At 34.9% G+C, this 20,835-nt stretch overlaps 1 protein-coding gene across 1 annotated transcript in view; it reads right to left on the reverse strand.

The window, feature by feature from the left end:
- Window positions 1-2,067: 2,067 nt before the first annotated feature.
- LOC124170821 (patched domain-containing protein 3-like) overlaps window positions 2,068-20,835 on the reverse strand; it is a 296,489-nt gene continuing 277,721 nt past the window's right edge. The window contains exons 11-18 of the mRNA XM_046549796.1: window positions 20,653-20,830; window positions 20,418-20,549; window positions 18,710-18,840; window positions 18,157-18,318; window positions 16,796-17,066; window positions 15,321-15,442; window positions 11,969-12,137; window positions 2,068-11,398 (exon numbers count right to left, since the gene is read on the reverse strand). Coding sequence (XP_046405752.1) covers window positions 11,217-11,398; window positions 11,969-12,137; window positions 15,321-15,442; window positions 16,796-17,066; window positions 18,157-18,318; window positions 18,710-18,840; window positions 20,418-20,549; window positions 20,653-20,830 — 1,347 coding nt within the window. The 3' untranslated portion in view covers window positions 2,068-11,216. The remainder of the gene's footprint in view (window positions 11,399-11,968; window positions 12,138-15,320; window positions 15,443-16,795; window positions 17,067-18,156; window positions 18,319-18,709; window positions 18,841-20,417; window positions 20,550-20,652; window positions 20,831-20,835) is intronic.

Here is a 20,835-nt window from a genome sequence, read left to right on the forward strand (position 1 = left end):
ACTCAAGTGTTTATGATATCAGTTTTTTGATCCTGTTTTAAATAACAATTTTTACTGAAAAAGTTGGTTCGTATTTGGAATGCATAATATTAAATATAAGTTTTATAATAGTTGAGACGTCAAAGAAACAGTAAACCAAGCAATAAAAATGGCTTTGCAACGTTTTACGAATTTTTGTTTTATTGGGGTCTCCCAGACCGCACGTCACTGGTAGTCTATCAAATATTTCACATCACTGGTTAAGGGTTAAGTTTTTAGAATACTTCTCTTTTCTCCCAGTCTTCTTAGCACTTCCTCATTACTTCCAGGGTTTGATCCTGGTTTGACTGGGTGGGAAGCCAGCACTCCTGCCACAATATAATACATCCTCTTAGGCTTGCTGATAAAGCATTACATATCTCCTTCCCCAATAGCCGTCACCACTAGTCCTACTAATTACCATCCAAGCTTTGAAAGATACATTTTTTGTGTTGTAGGTCAATTTTTTCACAGTTTTTGATGGAAGCGAACATTTGTGAAGATACAGTTTCACCTTTTGCATTGAGAGATACCTGAATTTTAGCAAAGTTAAAATTAGTTGGAAATTTCCCCATTTTTAATCATTGATAGTTTTACCAATAAAACTGCAAAATTCATATTTGTCTCACAAACTCATGCCTTAAAAAGAGGATATAATTTTTCATCAAAATAGGGATCATAACATGTATTTTAATATACAGCAAACCTCTATGTAGTGAACCTCTTTGCATCATAAACCTCCATACATCATACCACCCCTACAGTCCCATCAGATTTACATGTAAATTTACAGGCAAACCTCTTTGTAGTGAACCTCTTTATCTTGTAAAACCTCCACTTATCATACCAAGGAGACATCCCCAAGATGGCCAAACTACCTCCACAAATCGTACCAAGACAACTAGAGATCATTAATGCAGCTGCGATTACGCACATGGAATGACATTTTCAGCAATAAATGTTCACGCTTTTTTTCTTATACACCTTTAATATGTTGTAATTTTCACATTGATCATTAGATGTGGCCATTTTGTTCCATATGAGAGCATGCCTAACAGTAAATAAGAAAAAAGGTATCCAAGTATCCTAATCATTTTAAGTGACTGTTGAATTAAGAGAGATCACATCGTTTTCTCTCGAATCATGGTAAAAATCATGCGATAGCACTCTTTCTTTAATTATTAAAAAATAAAAATATATTCACTAATGTATGCATGTTTGTTTAAACACATAAATATAATGGTTTAAGAGACAGGAGTGCCTTTCATTTCCGAAAGATATGAAAAAATGGTGCCTATCACTGAAACCTCTCTATAGTGAACCTCCATACATCAAATTGCCCAAATTTTGGTCCCCTCCATTATGGTGTAAAGAGGTTTTACTGTAATTATAATAAATTGAGGAAGTGAAAAGCATTTAATTCACCAACAAATTCTATCTAGTAGTTCTTTCTAGATCAAGCAACTCTTTCTAGATCTAGTAGTGTTGCAAGTATAAATATTTACTTTTGAGGCCTTCCAATCTAAGTCCAGGATAACGGAGAATAGATCCATTCAACCCAAAATATTTTTAGTGAGCATTCCTGAAAAATGGATCTGTTATTCTGCTGAATGAAGTGTGATCGCACATATCTCCAGGCAGGGGCGCAGCTAGGAATTAAGGCTAGGGGGGTTTTCAGGCCCAACTAATAGGTACTGGAGGGCCTGGCGGTATGGAATATTTGCCACGGTAAGCCGGAAGTGCGAAGGGCCTCCTCCAGAAAAAAATTAAGATAAATGATTCAAAATGGTGAGTTTTACAGCCTTCTGAGGGATATTTTATTCATCCTCACCCTATTCTATAAGTAATATTAAACCAATTAAGTAAAATAGATTTAACTTTTTAAAAATTTTGTGAGCTCTGAGGGGGGTTTTATCCCCCAAAACCCGCCCTTGCTGCGCCATTGTCTCCAGGTATCTTGGCAATGCAGCCTCGACGTGCATTTGTGTGAGTCTGGCTTAGCATGTTAAAATGTAGAAATATAATTTATAAATAAGTACACAAAGGAAATAGGCACCGATAACACAGCTTTATTGTATGCACAGTGGATAAACAACATTTTACACTTAAGTCCATGAAACACGTCATGCTATCATAAACATGGTGAAATATAAACAATACAGAATGGGAAGGAGTGTTTCCTAATTGCCATCACAATGACACAGTCAAACAGTGCTGGGGGAAAAGCTGTTTTGCTCAGACTTCAGCTAATATTAACTTCCAATGTACCCCATGCTATGAGATCCATCATTTTTATACAGCTAAACATTACATTCCATTCCATGATACTCTAAAATTACAAGGGGCCACCTATTATTCATCCCAGCACTGCAATGAATCAAAGTGATCAATTAAAGCACCATTTTAAAATATACATGCATTCACAACATGTACCAATGAGAAAAGTCCACCAGTACCCAATTCTAATCCACTGATGAGTAGAGTTTATAAAAATATGTCAACTCTATTTCTATCATAGTCTCTCCAGCACCAGGCTTTATATGTAGATGACCCTTTCATTATAAAATATGAAAAAATAGATAGTCACTCATGGAAGTCTACCTCTGTTTCATTAATTTTTCAAAGCTTTTTTATGTTTAATTTGGCATAAGATTTTACTTCAAATGTGTGAGAAAAACATCCTAACCACCAGGAAAGATGGTACACTGTCTCAACCTACTAGAAAGACTTTTTTAATTAACTTCCAAAAATTCATCTACAATTTCTTTTCTCACTAATAAAATTCCTTCCCTGTACTAGCATGGTTTATTAATCAATCTCACAATGCTACTGCTTCATTCAAATAATATTCCTACATTTCTTAAACACAAACTCAATATACAAGTTAACTTATTATGACCTCTTTCCTTTGAAGAAATTAGCTTATGCAGAGGCATATCAACACCAGTGCATAATTAATTCACCAGTAAAACAATGACTGATGGCAACATTATCATTTGGAAGGGTTATCAATAACATGGGAACTTAAAAAAGCACATTTTAAAATATTAATGACTGAAGATTAAATAGTATGCAATAATAATGCTATCATATAATTAAATTGATAATTATGATGGAATGGCAGTGTTAAAAATACTTTTCATGCATGCTTCCACCACTTACAGCCTTAACCACTAACCATACCTAAAATAATCTAAAAGTAATTAAATCACAATATCATAGAAATCAATACTAGGAGTATGGCAAGGATGAATATCACAATGAAAGTTATAATTCATTATTATCTTTGGAAAAGCAAATGCTACCTAAAATTAATCATCACATTATCATGTTTTAAAGAAACCTGTTCTAAACTGAGTGTGGGCAGTATCAATACTCACACACACACTCCTTGGACCCAAGAGTGAGATTATCTCACCATATATATTTACCGTAAAAAAATTAAAGGAACCAACGGTAGTTGTTGGACACATGAGCATTTTTCGGAGAATTATTTCATTGACGACAAGAAACGCGAACAAAAATATACGTAGTTTCAGGGAATGGATTCATCAAAAGTAGGTAGATGACAAATAATGAGCAAAAGTCACGTTGCTTACATAACTGATGCTATCAGTTATGTGCACACTAATAAACAGAGGGCACCGACAAGGTTTCAGGAAATACCTACCAGAACATCAAATATCTCAGAGACGTATCATGAGAAATTATGATCTCATATGCACAAAGACCTTTCAGAGACACTTCATGTGAGTGATTAAATATGGATCCGGAAAAATATACTTTATTTTCCACAGTTTTCATATCATTCTCTTTATTTTTCCGGACACTTAAGTGGCCACTCGCACATGTTGCTGAGACGTCCACATGGTTATGAGATCATAATGTTTTGTGAGATGTCTCCGAGATATCTCATGCTATGTGGGTATGAGAGAATTAAATCGAGTGATGATAGGGAAGTTTAAAGGTGATAAAAATAAGCTCTTAGAAATGCAAATGTGTGTGTCGTGCAAATTTTGTCAAAAATATGAGAAGCCAAAGCATTTTTGCAAGAAATGCAAGTGCGCCTTGGCTGAGCATCTACCAGATTAACAGTCTCTGGAAGCCACTAATTATGATCACTACCGATTGAAATATCACATTCATATTCTTGTGCATAATGAACTAAAATGCTGAAGTCCTCAACCATTCCTTCATTATAACAAGCGTGTTGCACAAAAAGAATAGTGAACGTCATCAGTAGCAAAGTAAGACTTCCCAACCAGAGGACAAGGATTAACATTCTTCTCCTTGCTTGCTAATTATGTATGCTTGTGCCCTCATCACCAATACCAAATACTTTGCAATGCAGAAACTAGGCCACTGGTATAGAACCATTGGATATGACATATTTCTACAGCCTCAACTGTTTGACATCTGTGCTTCTATGCCTAACAGCAAAGTTCCTAAATTTACACCACATCCAGAACTAAAACGAGAACATACAGGTATGTGAAACAACAAATACACAACAGTTCACTCAACAATAATTTTGCACACTGATAAGAGAAAAAAACATAAGAGCAGAATTCTTCACTAGCAATACAATAATAATGTGTTCCATCAAATACATCACATCAATGAATACAATATCAATTTACTGCCAAATATTCATAAAAAAAAAGAGAGCAATGCTTTTTAACTGAAGGATGAATGTCAACTTTCAGAGGATAAATAATACTCAAACATATTCTCATTTTATCTGGAGGATAGATATTCTCAATACATTCTACGATATTTCAATAAGGGCCAATAGTTTGAATGAAAGAGCCAAGATGTGAATAGTTCGCTCACATCTTATTACAATCAGTTAGAGAATAAATGTCATATTAATTCTTTTTCCAAATCAAACAATTTGAATGCAATATGGTGAACATTGTACTAGCACAGAAAAAAGTATTATATAAAAAAATTGAGATCATCCTGAGATGATTCCAAAATCGTTGAGCAAAATTATTTCTCATGAGATGAAAAAATAATCACATTAAAACCTGATATCATGCACAGAATCAAGCGGAGCAATGATTACGGATCAAGATGTAGAAAAAATATGCCTCCCAACAGAAACAAATGGCAGAAAATTGACTGGCAAAAAAATAACTGAAAGGAAACAGTAATGCACTATATAATTGAGACCATTGCTCTTGAATAGGACTTTGCTTATCATGCATTGCCATTTGGACCACAATTTTCACAAGTTAAGCCTGCAAAATTAAATATTTTGAAGTGAAGAGGATGCAATTTTCCTCAATTTTGTTTCAGTGCTCAATAGAAGTCGGAAGTTTCAAACCACTAATGACCAATCAGTATTGTCTGTATCACTGCTTGTTTCCTTCCTTTTCAATGTAATTCCACTTAAAAAACATCATTTAAATATGGATATGCCATGCAAATATTAAATGAACCTTTGGTTGATGAGACAGCCACACCATATACCTCCACTAAATGAGCTATCTTTTACTAAATGGTTACATGCTATCATAGAAAAAAATCTGTCAGATGATATCGCTTTATGTCTTAGATACTTATTTAAATATGTTTGGGTATGAAAAAGCATAAATTTATTTAGGGAAAAAACGAAAAAAAACATCATTTTCATACAAAATTTGAAATCATAGTTGTAAAAAAGAAACATTCAATTTTTTTAAGACATGGGGTAGTTATGCAAAGCTTTGCTCTCAGTTAACCCTCTGAGTTGTACACACAAAAGTTTACGTCCACAAGCCTCCTCACCATGTAGAGTGCAGTCTTGCATTTATGCCTCTAAAAGTTTGAGCAAGAGCAGCATAGATGCATGTTGTATGCCTCCCTTCTAGAAGGTGCGTATCGCTAATAGCCACCAGTAGTGGACGATAGTGAGCTCAATTTGCACTATATTGTTACTTTGAAGAGTGAGACCAACTGTTCCATAGAATTAAGTTTAGCCATATCATAAATAAAGGTCATTCCCCGGTAAGCATGACAAAAACTCAGTACTCAAAGGGTTGAAAAGAATTTCAGACTGCCCAAAAAAATTACTACCTATATGCTGGTTCACTTAATAGTAAAGTTAGTTATTCTGTTCCGAATTTAAAAATCTGAGTCATAAACATTTTTTTTTTTGCATTTCAGTTGGCTTTACGAAGGCATTCATTTAAAGCTTCATTTTGGTCTACCAAATTAATGACAACGCCATGGAAAATCCTTAAAAACACTATATGAAAGTTTTGATCAATAGCACAGTAAAACTTATAACTGTAGTAATTCCATGACACATTACCTGAATCAGACTTTGGATCAGTGCATATAGCTTTAAATAATTCATTATATAGAGGAGTGAAAACTCACATGAACAGCTACTCAGGGAAAATTTTCCAGATTTCCATTATGCCCATTTCAAGACAAGGTAATTTGATGAATAATATGCCCAAATCAGACTGTAAAACAGTGTTAAATCTTAAAAGCATTAAATGAATTAAGGAACATAAATGCATGTTCCTCAGACTTCTTCGTCCTGTGAATTCAGCAAAACTTTGGCAGGTTAAAGTTGTCTCTAAAATATATGTTCACACTAATATTTTTCACATCTCTATATAAGTAAATCGTTTAAATTCACAGAAACCATTGATATGCTTTAACTTAAAGCTGGTATGCATAGTGACATCTATTAGGACATAACTATGAGCTACGAATACATATATCACATCATGAATGGACTCGTTCACAGGTGCAACCAGCTACCCTTATTAAAAATACAAGTTTCCCTCATATTGATTGAATGATATTTACTAATCAGTCAAATGATTCTCATGGAGTGAGATAGAAAGTTAATCTATTAATTGTTCCAGTTCCGTTTGCTGAGCATCTTATCGGGTATGTTTTAAAACTCCTGAAATTGCATTGTGAAAATATTTTGAGGGTAATTGAGAAACGAGGGAAATCTGTACAACAGAAGCTGTAAATGCATACGAATGAAAATTAACTACTCTCCATTCTTGGCATTACCTGTACACCTATCACATAACCTAATCTTATTGATGCTCATACATGAACATAAACATAGATACACATTATTATACAGAATGGGGAACAAGAAAGATGAGAAAAACTATGTAGCCACTTATGAAACAATCCTCTACATAGCGATATAACTGCTTTTAATGTTAAAACATGTAGATTGGTAACTAAACCACTATACACCTCGAACACAGAATTCAACATCAATATCACACATATTGATATATATATATATATTTATATATTGATAGTAATTAATGACCGCATTCATTGTTACAGTGGGGTTTATGTGTATGGGCAAATATGGACACCTGATATTCATATATATATGTCTTACAATATGAAGCTTTCGTTCATTTTTGAAAACAATCTAAATAACTATAGTCAAAATTTTCCTAAAGATTTTTCCCTTGTCATAATAAATTCAATTAACTCACATTCAAGAGTGGTCGTGAGTCTATCATCATTTTTTAACGACTTAATGAACAGAATATTAGAACCAAGCAAAACGTGAGTTGATTTACAAAAATTCCAGCATTAAAAACAATCTTCACCAATTGACTATTCAAAGAAATAATTTAAGAGCCAAGTAATAGAAATGCTTAATTGAACAAAAGCAATCATTATAAACAATATAAAGGAAAAATTAAAATAATTTATAAAAAATTTGCTCAAGCATATAAACATTATTAAGAGATGGTATAATTTTTTTTATCTGTGTGCATTTGCTATCCCATGTATCACGCAAACATCACTTACATGTATATTTCCATATTCATCCATTCTTGTAACAGAAAGAAATGGAACAGAAAACTTGTGAATTATTCTTCAAAATATTTTCTTACATTCTAGCTTCATAAAATTTTGCAAATAATCATTCAGAGGAGGGAATAGAATGTGGAAGAGACAAAATCTGAAAGAATTCACAGTAGGTCTCTAAGTGATCTTGGCTATTTCCAGATAATCTAAGGTAAGTATATCTCATGGAATGCTATGGAAAATAACGAATGTAATGCAACTAAAAGTGCCCAGTTTAGACAAATAATTTATTGCCAAATATTCTACATATATGCATGTGTTTATAAAATGCATCATCAATGCAATGAACTGCATAAAAGGAAATTTCTTCACATGACTGGAAAAGGCAAAAATTCATGATCTCACAAAATGAGATTATAGCTCTTCATATTTACAGTTTCCAAATCTTAAAATGAAGTATTAAATGTTGAGCTAAATTCAGTCGTTGTAGAATAGAAACTAAAATACATGCTAAAAAGAACTCCATCCTATTGGCATACTTATTCCCTATCCTTATGCCAGATTTCTATGGCCAGGATATACGTATTTGGAAAAAGATTGGCAGCAACATAATAATTCATTAAAAAGTTGCAGGTGAGGTAGTTCGATATCAAAAAGTATAGTTCCTCAATCTAATAGCACAGCCCAAAAGGTAGTTACTAATAGACTGTTCACTAATTACTTTTCAACTAAGTTTTTATGTCCATTAATTAGGAACTTCTAGTGCTCAAGGAACTGCTGGATACAAAGGAAATATTCCAGCAATATCTGCATGGTACTTGGGATTTGAAACGCACACACAATTCTGTAAATGCCCAATGCAAATCTAATTTCTTATATCTAGGTTTCTGGCACAATTCTTCAGAATTAGCTAACATTAAAAATGGATGTCCCCCATTGTATTTATAATTTTTGATCTTATTATATTGAAGAGAGGACTTGCCTACAGCGAAAAATATTTTCAAAAATGCATTTGTTTTTGTCAACAGTGGTGAGCAAATGGGGTTTAATCTGTTCATTTTAAGTAGGCCAATCCTAATAATACAAACTTATTTGCATTCTTCACTATTCCCTCAATTTTTCATTCACAAGAGAAGACAAATTGTGAGAAAAAATGATCAAATGCAAGCAGGATACATTAAAATAATTTGTCAAGTTAGCACACTGGGCCATTACTTACTGAGTGATTGTATAGAAATTTTAATTCCTTCATTAACATTTTATCAATTGCTACGTTACTTAACTGAACATGGCTTCATAATCATCAGGAGATTTAGCTCAATATACCCTTCTCAAAAGAAAATTTGTAATTCTCATACATGAAGCTATCTACTGAATTTCCAAACCGTGTGTTGCTGATGTTGCAAGTAATAAAACCCAAGGCAAGTGTAGCTACTAACTTCATTCAGTAGCAGTCTTGTAAAATACAATATATATAAATTGCAATAATACACAAATATATATAAATTAAAGCAGGAGGGAAATGGAAAAGATCTTTTTCCAATATCCTCATTTTGCACAGCAATATTATTCAAAATAACTTTGATAGAAAATATGTAGAAAATGACTTTATGGTCAAGTGATATCTGTAGGTAAACAACTTATTTTTTCAATGAATGCCTGGACACTCTGGAAAACCACTAAACACTGGACTGTAGTGGTAAATTAATATGTTCACCCCCTCTAAAAGGGGCATTTGGTCTCATGGGAAAAAAACAGTTTTTGACACTATCATCTCATGACCTGAATGGCACAAAAGAGATTCAAATGCAGCGCAACACACCTTATACTAAACAGCATTCATTCATACATTGTAAGAAGAGACTTGCAATTCTCTCCCACATTACAAAATATTTCTCACTAACAAATCCCACAGTGCATTTTCCATAGGTTGCCAACCCTTCACTGAGATCAGTGGCATATCCTGAATGCTCAACTCCACCTAGCGTGACATTTTTTTTAACAACTAGCAGCTTTGACAAATACCTGACACAATCAGTGTTCCATATAAAGCGAAGAAATTGGCTCGTGAGCAGAAAATGTTCTGTAAAGCAGACATTACTTGTTGTTAGCCTGAGTATTTCTTATGACTAGCCAAGATCAGGATATACTACAACCATGCTGAGAATATTCTGCATTTCATCATCAACTTATGGTATTATGCGGTGTGGTGAAGCACAACGCTCAATAGAAATGGATAGCATTTGGACACTGCAGTTTCCTGAAGCCCAAATTGATTAGCTCCACTCAAACTAGACATACCCAAACATCATCCATAATGACAAACATACTCTTTAAAATTAACAAAATATTTACTTAAGCATAACTACTAATTTTAAAATTGAAAAAAGGATTTTGAGATATAAAACTAAAAAAAAAGGAAAACAAAAACTTAGTTCCCAAAATCACATTGGGAACAATGCCATCAGTTTGTGTAATGTTTCAAATAAATTCTATGGGTTGTAGCAAATAACAACGGAGGAGGAAAGCACCAAATTGATTTTCTTCACTAGCTGTACAATAAATAGGGGAATAAATATAGAATTTAAAGATTTCATTCATTCATTCACTACTACTTTCCCTCGCTAAATTCATTATAGCTGCTTAACCTTATTGAATTCCAGCATCCCCTCCTACCCTACCATACAATTCAAAGCACATTAAAATTTGAATACCATTTCACACTTCCACCCTCTTCGTTAATAACAGATCATTGGACTTGAGTAGGAAGGTAAGACCAGTAACTCTGGCTCAACCTCTCTCAAGCTAATCTCAAACTGGTACTTTCTCCTTATATCTCCACCAACTCCATACATAATAGAATGTAGTCTCCCATTCATGCATATCACTTCATAGTTCACGCAAGTTTCACCACATTTCCTTGCATTTCAATTCACACTTTTTACATTGGCTTTTATGGCCAAGAATGATGTCATGTATTTGTTTTCAGAGATTTTTCTCCTCTCAAGTCATTTCCATCCATACGAGATAATATTTCTTCACAGGAATGCTTTCTTGTGGAAAAAAATGTTGAAAATTTTCCACTTCTAAAAAAATTACAACACATGTGTAACTTCTCTTCATTTCTTCAGTTGTGCTGACTAAAAATATCAGACATATCTCAAGACGATGAACTGCCATTGGTTTTAAAACTCATGCTTCCACTTGAAAGCCATGAATGCTAATGCACATCATACATATTTTGGTTGGATATCTTACTTTCTGGGGTGAATCGCCGCGGAAACATTTAGTTAAATATCATAAATGTAATAGCAAATTCACCTCGACCTCGGATACATTAGCAGGAAATTCTTTACACATAAATACATTAAAACATAAACCAATCGCATAAAAATAAATAAAACTTAAACTATCCACCCTCTTTTGGAATTAGATTTTGATCCTTTTCTGCTCGCTGGCTTGCTCCTTTCGCCAATTATTATTTTTTTATGCCGATCCTTTTTGCCTAGAGAGATGATGGGATGAATCTCGTGGACAACATCACCTCCAACATGCGATATTGGGGCAACACTAGGCAGTTCCATATCTGAAAATGGACCATGATTTCATTTAGACATGAATTTGAAAAATAACCATAATCAATAAATTTTAAACTGTCTTAATTACAGATATTCCATTAAACTCCTTCCAATGCATGTATAATGTCCAGTTTTATCACAAATCATAAAACAGTAAAAAGAAATCAATTTTCGATTAAATTAAACTGTTAATCATTTAAAGTATTTGCAAGGCATGAATCTGTTATTTTCAGTGAAAGAATGGATATTTTACAAATTTCACAGCTGCAGTTTCCAGAATCAGAGTTTGTCAGTGAGACTAGAAGAAGCTACATAGAGCAATAGAGATTTTTCTGCACCTACATCAAACATCAGAGGCATATGAGAGGAGAAATATTAAATAAGAAGCAACTGTCATGAATTATCCATGGTATGTTCATCTTTGTATGCAATATCAGCATCAAATCATGATGATCAAATTAATTTAATTCAAAGGAACAGTGATCACCAGAAAGACTTTAGGACTTTGTCTCGATAAAGTTAATTATGCATTTTTAATGTTAGAATATCAACAATATATGTACGTGAAGTCAACTTACCATCTTTATTTTCAGCATCTGGTTGCACAAATCCATTACAATTGCCAGTAGGAACTGAATATATCTCACTTTCTACATTATCTGGAGCATTCGGCCCCAACCAACTTAATATCACAGGTAGAAACAGTAAACCATGGAACAATCCATAAATAACCACACTGAAAAATAACTGTAACAAAGAGTTGTTAGTCATAAGTAACCTTTCAGATACAAAATATGAGGTTTCTCAGAAAATACACATCAATGAATTTATAATAGACTATGGAAATAGATAGGGAGACAATATGAAGAGCAAAAAAATGAAAGTTTGTCTCGTCTTTCCATTTAGAGCAGCATTTTCTCAGGCATGAGATATTCTATACAAAGACCTAAATTACATAGTCATTATTTTTGCCTTGTTTCTGCTCTCTCACACTGTGCTCGATGATAGTAGAAACAGATAATAGCCTTGCATAGGTTTTTAGATTTGCCATACTTTCTTAGAACTTTGTTACCCTGCTGTTGAAAAAAGATAAGCCTTGATTAAGATAATTTTATGTTATAAATAGAGGATTATAAAGTTTGTAGCTCTTTCAACATTTTTTTAATTCGCAGTTATGATCAATTTTAAGAAATAGAGAGAGCTGTATTTTTTCATGTTTTGCTCTGTCACCTATTTCGTGAGATATTCACAGCAATAAATTGGTCTTAATCCTTTCACAGGTAAATTGATGACATCAAGAAATCATACCCAATGAATTAGATCACTCCACTGTTTCTCTACTCCATACATTGGCCTTTATAGGTTCATAATTGCTCACAAAATTATGAGTGATTCCTTCCCTTGATGTGCAATTCTCACTCACAAAAAGCACTCACATAGAAAATGAACCATAATCTAATGATGTCACCTAATGATGAAAAAATGAGGGCAACTTTCACATTTTTTCGTTTTAAACTCAAGAAAAAATGGTTCAATTGGGAATGTTTGTTTTTGTCCAAAATCTTTCACTTCCATCTCCCAAATTCTTTCAATTTTTTTTGGGTCTGAGTGAACTACTTCATTAATGATTTAATCTGCTGTCACGTCCTATCGAAGAGTTGGTAGCTTTTCCAGGACCCACAAATGATCAATCTAACACAGAAGGCAGCTTGTTTAACCCTTTCGCGCCGGACCTTCGTAGAGGGAAATTCTTCCTCAATATGAGTCTCTTGAAAGTTTTCTTTACTCCCCTGTACGAAGCTTTTTCGCGTCGACTGAAGGCAGTGGTTCCCTCCCTAACCATTTTTGGACCCAACTCAGTGGGGCGCCGAACCCTTTCCTCGGCCTCCATCCCAGACCCTAGAGGGATTAAAAGCCCCTTCCTAGGACGAGTCCGCGGTCAACTGGCTAAAATATCAGTGCAAAATGTATGCAAATATTTGTTGTTTGCATCGATTTATTGCATTCAAAATGAATTTTGTGTTTCTTTTCTGAGCGTGCAGAAATTTTAAACGAAGTTCTAACGTTGATATAGACGGATTTCGTATATTTACTAGTTGGTCTAGAACCCCGTTGATATTAATGTTAGAATTTTGTTTGAAATTTCCATGTGGTCAGCAAAAAAAGATGAATTCATTTATAGCAATAGATATCGAAAGTAAGCAACAAATATAGTTTTGGAAAACACACTGCAAATAACAGTAGTTGACCGCATGGAGAGGGTAAGAAAGGGTCGACCTGAGCGGCGGAAGATGGGCCTGGGCTCGCGCTAAGGTGGATCACGAGGGGCGACCGCGTCCGTGGGTCTATTGTGTCCGTCACGGTCACTTTTTTCGACCTGTGCCGCACAGGCGTGGCATTCGTTGCTTAGGTTAGGAAAATTAACGCCGCACAGGTGTGGCATTTGTTGTTTATGGAAAAAAATCCTCGCCGCACATGTGTGGCATTCGGCGCGAAAGGGTTAAAATACTACCATAGGTTCGGGCGTTGACGATTCGGGCATAGGATAATGAATTCCTACAGATAAATACCCCTCTTTTCCAACCCCATAAGGGAACCTTCACAGAGATATTTCCCCGTGACCATCCATCTGTCTGCATTAATATATTCCTGGAATTTGTGCCATTCAGTGCCACTTGAGAACAAATTCCTCTTGTGTTCCGTGTGCCAATTTTACCATTGCAATTCCGGGAATTCATTATCCTCTACCAGAATCGTCAACGCCCATACCCATGAAGTACCATTAATTATTGTGCCCTGTGCCCTCGCCAATCCTTCCTTTCTCCTCCTGCACTCCAACCCTCATTAGCCCCTTGGTCCCTCACCTACTTCTCCTTCTGCCGGATGAAGATCCATTAAAACCTAGAAAATCCACCTAACCTAAGGCCACTCCTCCCCCACCTATCTCTGAAGTCCCAACTCACCCTACACTTCTTTTAAAAAAAATAAATCTCCTAATTTGAAAACCCAGACCTTGTACAATTGTGAAGAAATACATGCAAAAGAAGCACCTTCAGATACCATTCAGAAGGTTACCTCTCAGAAATTTTTACTGAATTTAGATAAAAGCACTTAGATATAAGCTTTAGACTTTGGGAAAAAATCAATACTGCTAAGCCCCTTTTTGGCAATAAACAGTGATTTATATAGTATTCAAGGTTATATTGATGAATTTTAAAGTTTATCTAAAGATTTTTATGGTTTTACGATGGGTGAGAACGATTAACACATTTTGAGAGTATGCAACCCGCGTGACACTCAAAGTGTTGCCTGGGGTGGTGCGCATTTACTCTCGGTGCTATATCCCAAGAACCAATGAGCAGAAATGAAAGATTTTTGAGGTGATACAATATAAATGTCTAAAGAGTCGTTGTAAAAATAGAAAAGTGATAGAATAATCCGAGAGTGACATTATCTTAACTTATGTCCGAAAAACACCTAAAAAACACAAAATTTCTAAACTTTAAGTGCAATGTGGCACGTTTTCCCAGCATCCGATAGCAAGAATAATTTACATGATTTATTTCCTCACCAAATGGAACAAAACTGGGGAGTGTCCCAAAAGAAATTCGAAAACTTTAAAAATAAGGACCACCCTAATGTACATGTATAAAGAATTAAAGAGGAATGATTCAGAACACTAAAATCTACAGAATCTGAAAGAGGTACCAGGTTGATTAGGAGGGTATTACTAAGGAGTTTATTATTTCAGAGAAAATTATTTCAGGAATTGAGTTTCAGATATGATTAGCTGAAAAATATTCATAATAATTTTAGAACTATGATAAAAGTGGTAGTTTTTACCAAGTTAAAAGAAACAACGACCGCCTACACTAATGTGTCTTCAACTCAAACTCAAAAAACATAAGCAAAGAGCTACGAAAAACTTACCTTAAAAAATGTAGTAAAAATATAAGAATCACTCCTGCCAAGAAGAACAAATGCCAGAAAAGTACTCATGCCTCCGTTGAATACAGCAGGTCCCACCTGAACAAGCGTAGCCAAGGCCCTCTCTAAATAAGAACGAAAAAGAAATTTTATTATCATCAATTTTACGTTGAAAATTAATATTTATTACCAAACTCATGATCATTCCAGTAAACTCAATCATATTAGCTTGTAAATTGTAAACTAATGCCCACACAGCAGAGCCTAAGCATAAATTCTACAGGATTGATCCAAATGAGAAATTCATCATAAAGTGAACACACATGTCAACAGATGAGGAATCAGTCGTAAAACATCAGTACCTTACTCAGGACCGTAACAGAGGTTATACAGGTTGTAAATGGTATTAAAACTTATATGACCAATATTTAAAATTTAGATTAAACTCAACTAATAGGGTAGTTTCCTTCATCAAAGAAAACGAAAGGCATTTATTGCGATTCGTTACCCACCATTAGTGTATTCATTATATACAAATTATTTGGTCTTAGAAATACCGATTTAAACGATTGGCAATGGTCAATTTTAACCTCATTTGAAAAGGGCCAGATTGGCACCCATGTGATTCGACTCCGCGTGATGTCACAGGGACCTAGTTTCTACACGAGAGGATAGGAGTTTTACATCATCTGAGATTACCAATGCATGCATGAGGCACAGAGCTAAGGGAAACATCTCCTAATAATCACTTATTAAAATTGTCTAAGGTCGGAAAGTTTCCTTCGTTTAATAAGGTAGTAATAATCCATATTTACGCCAAGCGCTACCTGCTAGCAGGGTACTCAGCCACCTGCTAGCAGCCTGTGTCGTATCAGCGCTCAAGCCTCGCCTCAAGGTCACCTCATTGGGCGGTGACGGGAACCAGAAATACGTCACACGGACTTTTTCCCATCATTCCTACTTAGCCGTTGCGTTTTTGCGCGCTTGAAAATTTTCACTTTTCACTTAATCGCGAAAAATAGATATCGTCATTTAAAAATCTAAAAGCGTGAAATACGTACTCCAGGAGTAATAATCTTTCGATTTAGGCAATAAAAAAATAATGGGAAACCACCCATTTGTCAATGAAGCCCTGAAAAGGGCCTCCCAAACCAAGCAACTGTCTTTCGGCTAGAATTGAAGAGCACAACTTTTTGTTTGTATGTCTGGGGATTACCAAAATCCATAATAAGCACACCCATTATCTACTCATTAAATGTTGTGAAGATAACTAAGAGATGCTGTATATGGACCTCCATATCCTCTGTTGGACATCGCTGCATCGTTGTTTGGCGGGCCCTTTGGATATTGGACGGATATCCATGCAGCGTTAATTGGATTGTCATGGATTTTGCACAGATGTCATATGCTAATGCTGGTAATGTTGTCTGGATGTTGTTGGGATATTGGTTGCTGCTTGGGACCTGCTCAATATTTACCATTGCGGGTTCCAGCAAGTCTTGTGAAGGTGTGTCCAATGTGAGCGGAATAATCAACAGCTAACCCCACACACAGCAGTATGACAATTGAGGTTGAAATTTCAATTGTAAGTCCAAAGAGGTACATGGAACCGACCAAGTTAACCAAAGTGAAACAAACACAGCAGATGACCCAAATGGCACTTTGGAAATTTTGAATCAGCAAGATGGTTACGAGAGCAACAGTCAATATGGTCAGTCCCAAATTCCTCAAGAGCTCTTCTCCAATGACCTGTAAAGAAATACATTGTTCAGTAATATCCATTCTGGCAAGTTTGTCAATTAATGATAACATGTCTCATCAGAAGCAGAATTTGAATAAAATGAGTGCCATTGTGACTGAGCCAGATTGCATCTAAAAAGTGTATTTGATACTGATAGTGCGTGATAAGGATGGACATTATCCACATGATATGGTAGTGAATTTTTAAAATAGATATTTCAGAACCAGCAACCGAGAAGAAAAAAGCCCATTAATTTGATCTATGCACACTCATTAACACATTAATTGCACATGGCATGGTGGAAGAAAGTGGGAGTCGTTACTGCCAAGTGACTATAAACAAAAATATAGCTTGAAGATTATTGTGCTACCAGCTATAACCATTAAGAATTTTATGTCTAATATCACCTTTAGCCAATCAAATTTTGAATTAAATATTTTTCAAGAGAGGAAATGTTATCCAAAAATGATGAGTATTTTCTTTATTACAATGAAGTGGAATTAGCAACAGGGAATGCCAAAGAAAGAAAGTAACCACTACCAAAGCAGTAAACCCATTCATGCCGTTAACCATTTGGCTCCAGCTTAGAGAGGTATTGAACTCATTAGCAATTCCTAAGAAAGCATTACTACATACCTTACGCACTGTATTTGGACTCTTTTTTGAACATTTGAGACATTTATCATACTTTCCTGACAATTTGAAATTTTTATTTCCTAAGTCCTGGGTCAGTATTAATGAATATAATCAAATAAATTTTTTAGCTTGAATTTCGTTAAATGTTTTCATTAAAAGTCATTGTTATTGACATAGCAATTCACTAAAATCTGAGCTCGCCTGTGAAATGCAGATCAATGCGAAGGTTTCATTCAATGCATTCATTTGAAGAATGCATCTTGCATGATTGGCAGTGAATTTTCCATTCCGTCAAATACAATTAATTTCATTATTAAGAAACCCTAAAATTCTATGTACCTATCTCTTCCAAGTACTCACTACAGTATTCCAACCAGCAAATATTTCAGGGGTTTTTTATCTAGTGCAATGAATCAAATAAATATTTGAATAGCATGACTATAAAAAATTCCACCCATTTACCTGATTTGCAGTCCAAGAAACGTATTCAGGGGAATATGCCACAATCCGCGATGGTCCGGTGGTAAAATTTATTGAGTGAATGAGGTCACGAATGGATTGCATGGCTTTCACTTGCTCCGCTGTTGTGTTCATATGGATATGCTGGATGATAATCTGAGATGCCTGTAAATAAGAGGAAAAAAATTAACCTATAAATTAAGCCCTGCATCACCACTAGTTCATGCAGTGTATCATATTGAAAATGAAAGCTAATTGGCCTAGATGAGATTGTATGTCGATATGTCTACAATAAAGACAAGATAATGTGTAGCAGTAGCACACCCATTATCTACACATTAGAGGTTTTGAAGATAGCTAAGAGATGCTGTTTATGGACCTCCATGTCCAATGTTTGACATTGCTGCAACGTTGCACGCAGAATAAATGAACTAAATGTGATCGTCTATGCAAAAGTATGAAATAATTATGTACTCATAGATTATTGGTTTCAGTCGATATAAAAGATCAAACACCTAGTTGGTATATAGGACAATAACTTGCATTGGTAACTTACAGTTATATTGTAGTCACCAAGGGGAAAGCTGCTAAATTTGATGTCCTTAATGTATGGTTGTCCCTCTTTGGTCATGAAAAGGAATTCAACGAGGTAGCCTTTGAATTCATCATAGTTCTCAGGTACATATCCTGCAGATATAAAGTTAAACCATGTTTCAAATTCATCAGGAAAATAAAAAAATAAAAAATTAGCCATTTTCATAGATTGATAGAACATTTTCAGCCACTAGTTGACGCTTAAATAAATTTGTCATTATTATTAACAAGTCACTAAAAATGTCATTATTACTAACAAGTCACTAAATATGTCATTATTATTAACAAATGATTACAAGTCAGCCGGCCCCATGGGAGGAGATAGGTACATATGTTAATAATTTAAAACATGTGGGATTTATCCATTACAGTAATAACTAATCATAAATATATATGTTGAAAAATCAATTAATAATGCTATGTGACGAGCCATTAATGCTACGTGAGTGGCCTGTGAGACTACCTGAACACACTGGTCACAATGCTTCCAGTGTGATGAGAAAAACAGAGAACACAGTATTCTTGTAAATACAGTTGAGGACCTCAAATCTGGAATCCAGAAACCAGGAAAGCCAGAAATCCAGAACGTCTGAAAATTCCTCTGCGTAGTGTTTCGACTTGCCATCTCATGGCAAGTTCTGAGCCTTGTTCTAGGATGAGTAGGAAGTTAGCTTACGCTATGAATATACACTAACAACCTATGCAGGGACACGTAGGGATCTCAAATATCAAGCGCAAGAGCCTGAATGCATTTATAAATTAATTAATTGACAAAATATTGAAGCATTTGCACAGATTTACTTTCCGACTAAGGAAGGTATCGATAGATATCGCAACGTCTGCTAGAGAATGCTATCAATGAAAGCTATTGAGCATGAAGAAAAAGATGTATTTATTGGTCGTTCTCATCCAGTATTGAGCATGTATAGTTTATGCTGCGGAAGCTACGGACATGATTTGACAACTTATTCGGCAAGTTTTTTGCCTCCTTCAATATAGTGTATGTACTTGAATCCATCTATGGCAACGAATGTTCTTCAAGGGGTTATATATATATTATATTGAAATACTGCAAGAAGGTTTATGCTAATCAATTTCAAAATCCCTTTCGTGTGCAATTTCTGAGTCATGGTTTTGTTGCATTAAAATTCTCAAAAAAAGTGTACCACTTTTTCCGCATGCTGAAAACCAGAAATTCAGAAACCCTTTGGTCCCAAGCTTTCCATATTTGAGATCCTCAACTGTACCATTTTTTATGACTTCACCTCACCTGGCAATTTGCTATGCTTACCCTGGTGGAGACTATTTGGGCACAACATAAATTACATATACTTAAAACCACTAATTTGATGGTAGACAATTCAACATATATTATTCTGGTATCAAAGAAATTGCACATAATATTTTGACTTGGGCAGGTTTCCACTGTCTTGATAGATCTATTCAAGGGTAGCTATTCATTCTCACTGGTTGGATCGACAAAATAACTCCTCTGTCTCCACATAATGTGAAATCACCATAATAAGTGCAAGTGCATTTCAAGGATAGATATTTTTTCACGAAAAAATTAGCCAGTTGACATGGGTGGCTCATGAATAGGAGCAGTTGATATGAGAGGTCTCATTACACTGCGATTAATGCAAATAGCAGGACTGCAACTAGGTACATACCAAGTCTGTCAAGCCATTTTTGGTATGATTTCCACCAAAAATCAATTGTTTCCCCATTGATGTAAGGATTATCTTCAACTTGAGTAATTAGTTCATTCAATTTGTCTTTCTCAGCAAAATAATCTATCTCTCCTGAAAGTAAATTAAGGCAAAGTAAATCACAAATAGATCAAATTTATGCTCAGAATTTACAATGAAAATTTATGTACAGAATTTATTCAATAATAATGATTACCCATGTAAATTCCTGCTCGTTTCCCATACTTCGGGAAGTACTGTTTGAGGGCATTTGTATAATGCATTGGATATGAATCAGGGTTCAAATACCAAATAGGATCAAATTTCTGCTCCACTTGAAACACACCCCAGATGTTGAATGCTAAGATGACCAAAGTTATCGTCACTATTATTATCTGCA

Source organism: Ischnura elegans, chromosome X (genome assembly GCF_921293095.1).
Source record: "Ischnura elegans chromosome X, ioIscEleg1.1, whole genome shotgun sequence".
In the NCBI taxonomy this organism is placed as follows: Eukaryota; Metazoa; Arthropoda; class Insecta; order Odonata; family Coenagrionidae; genus Ischnura; species Ischnura elegans.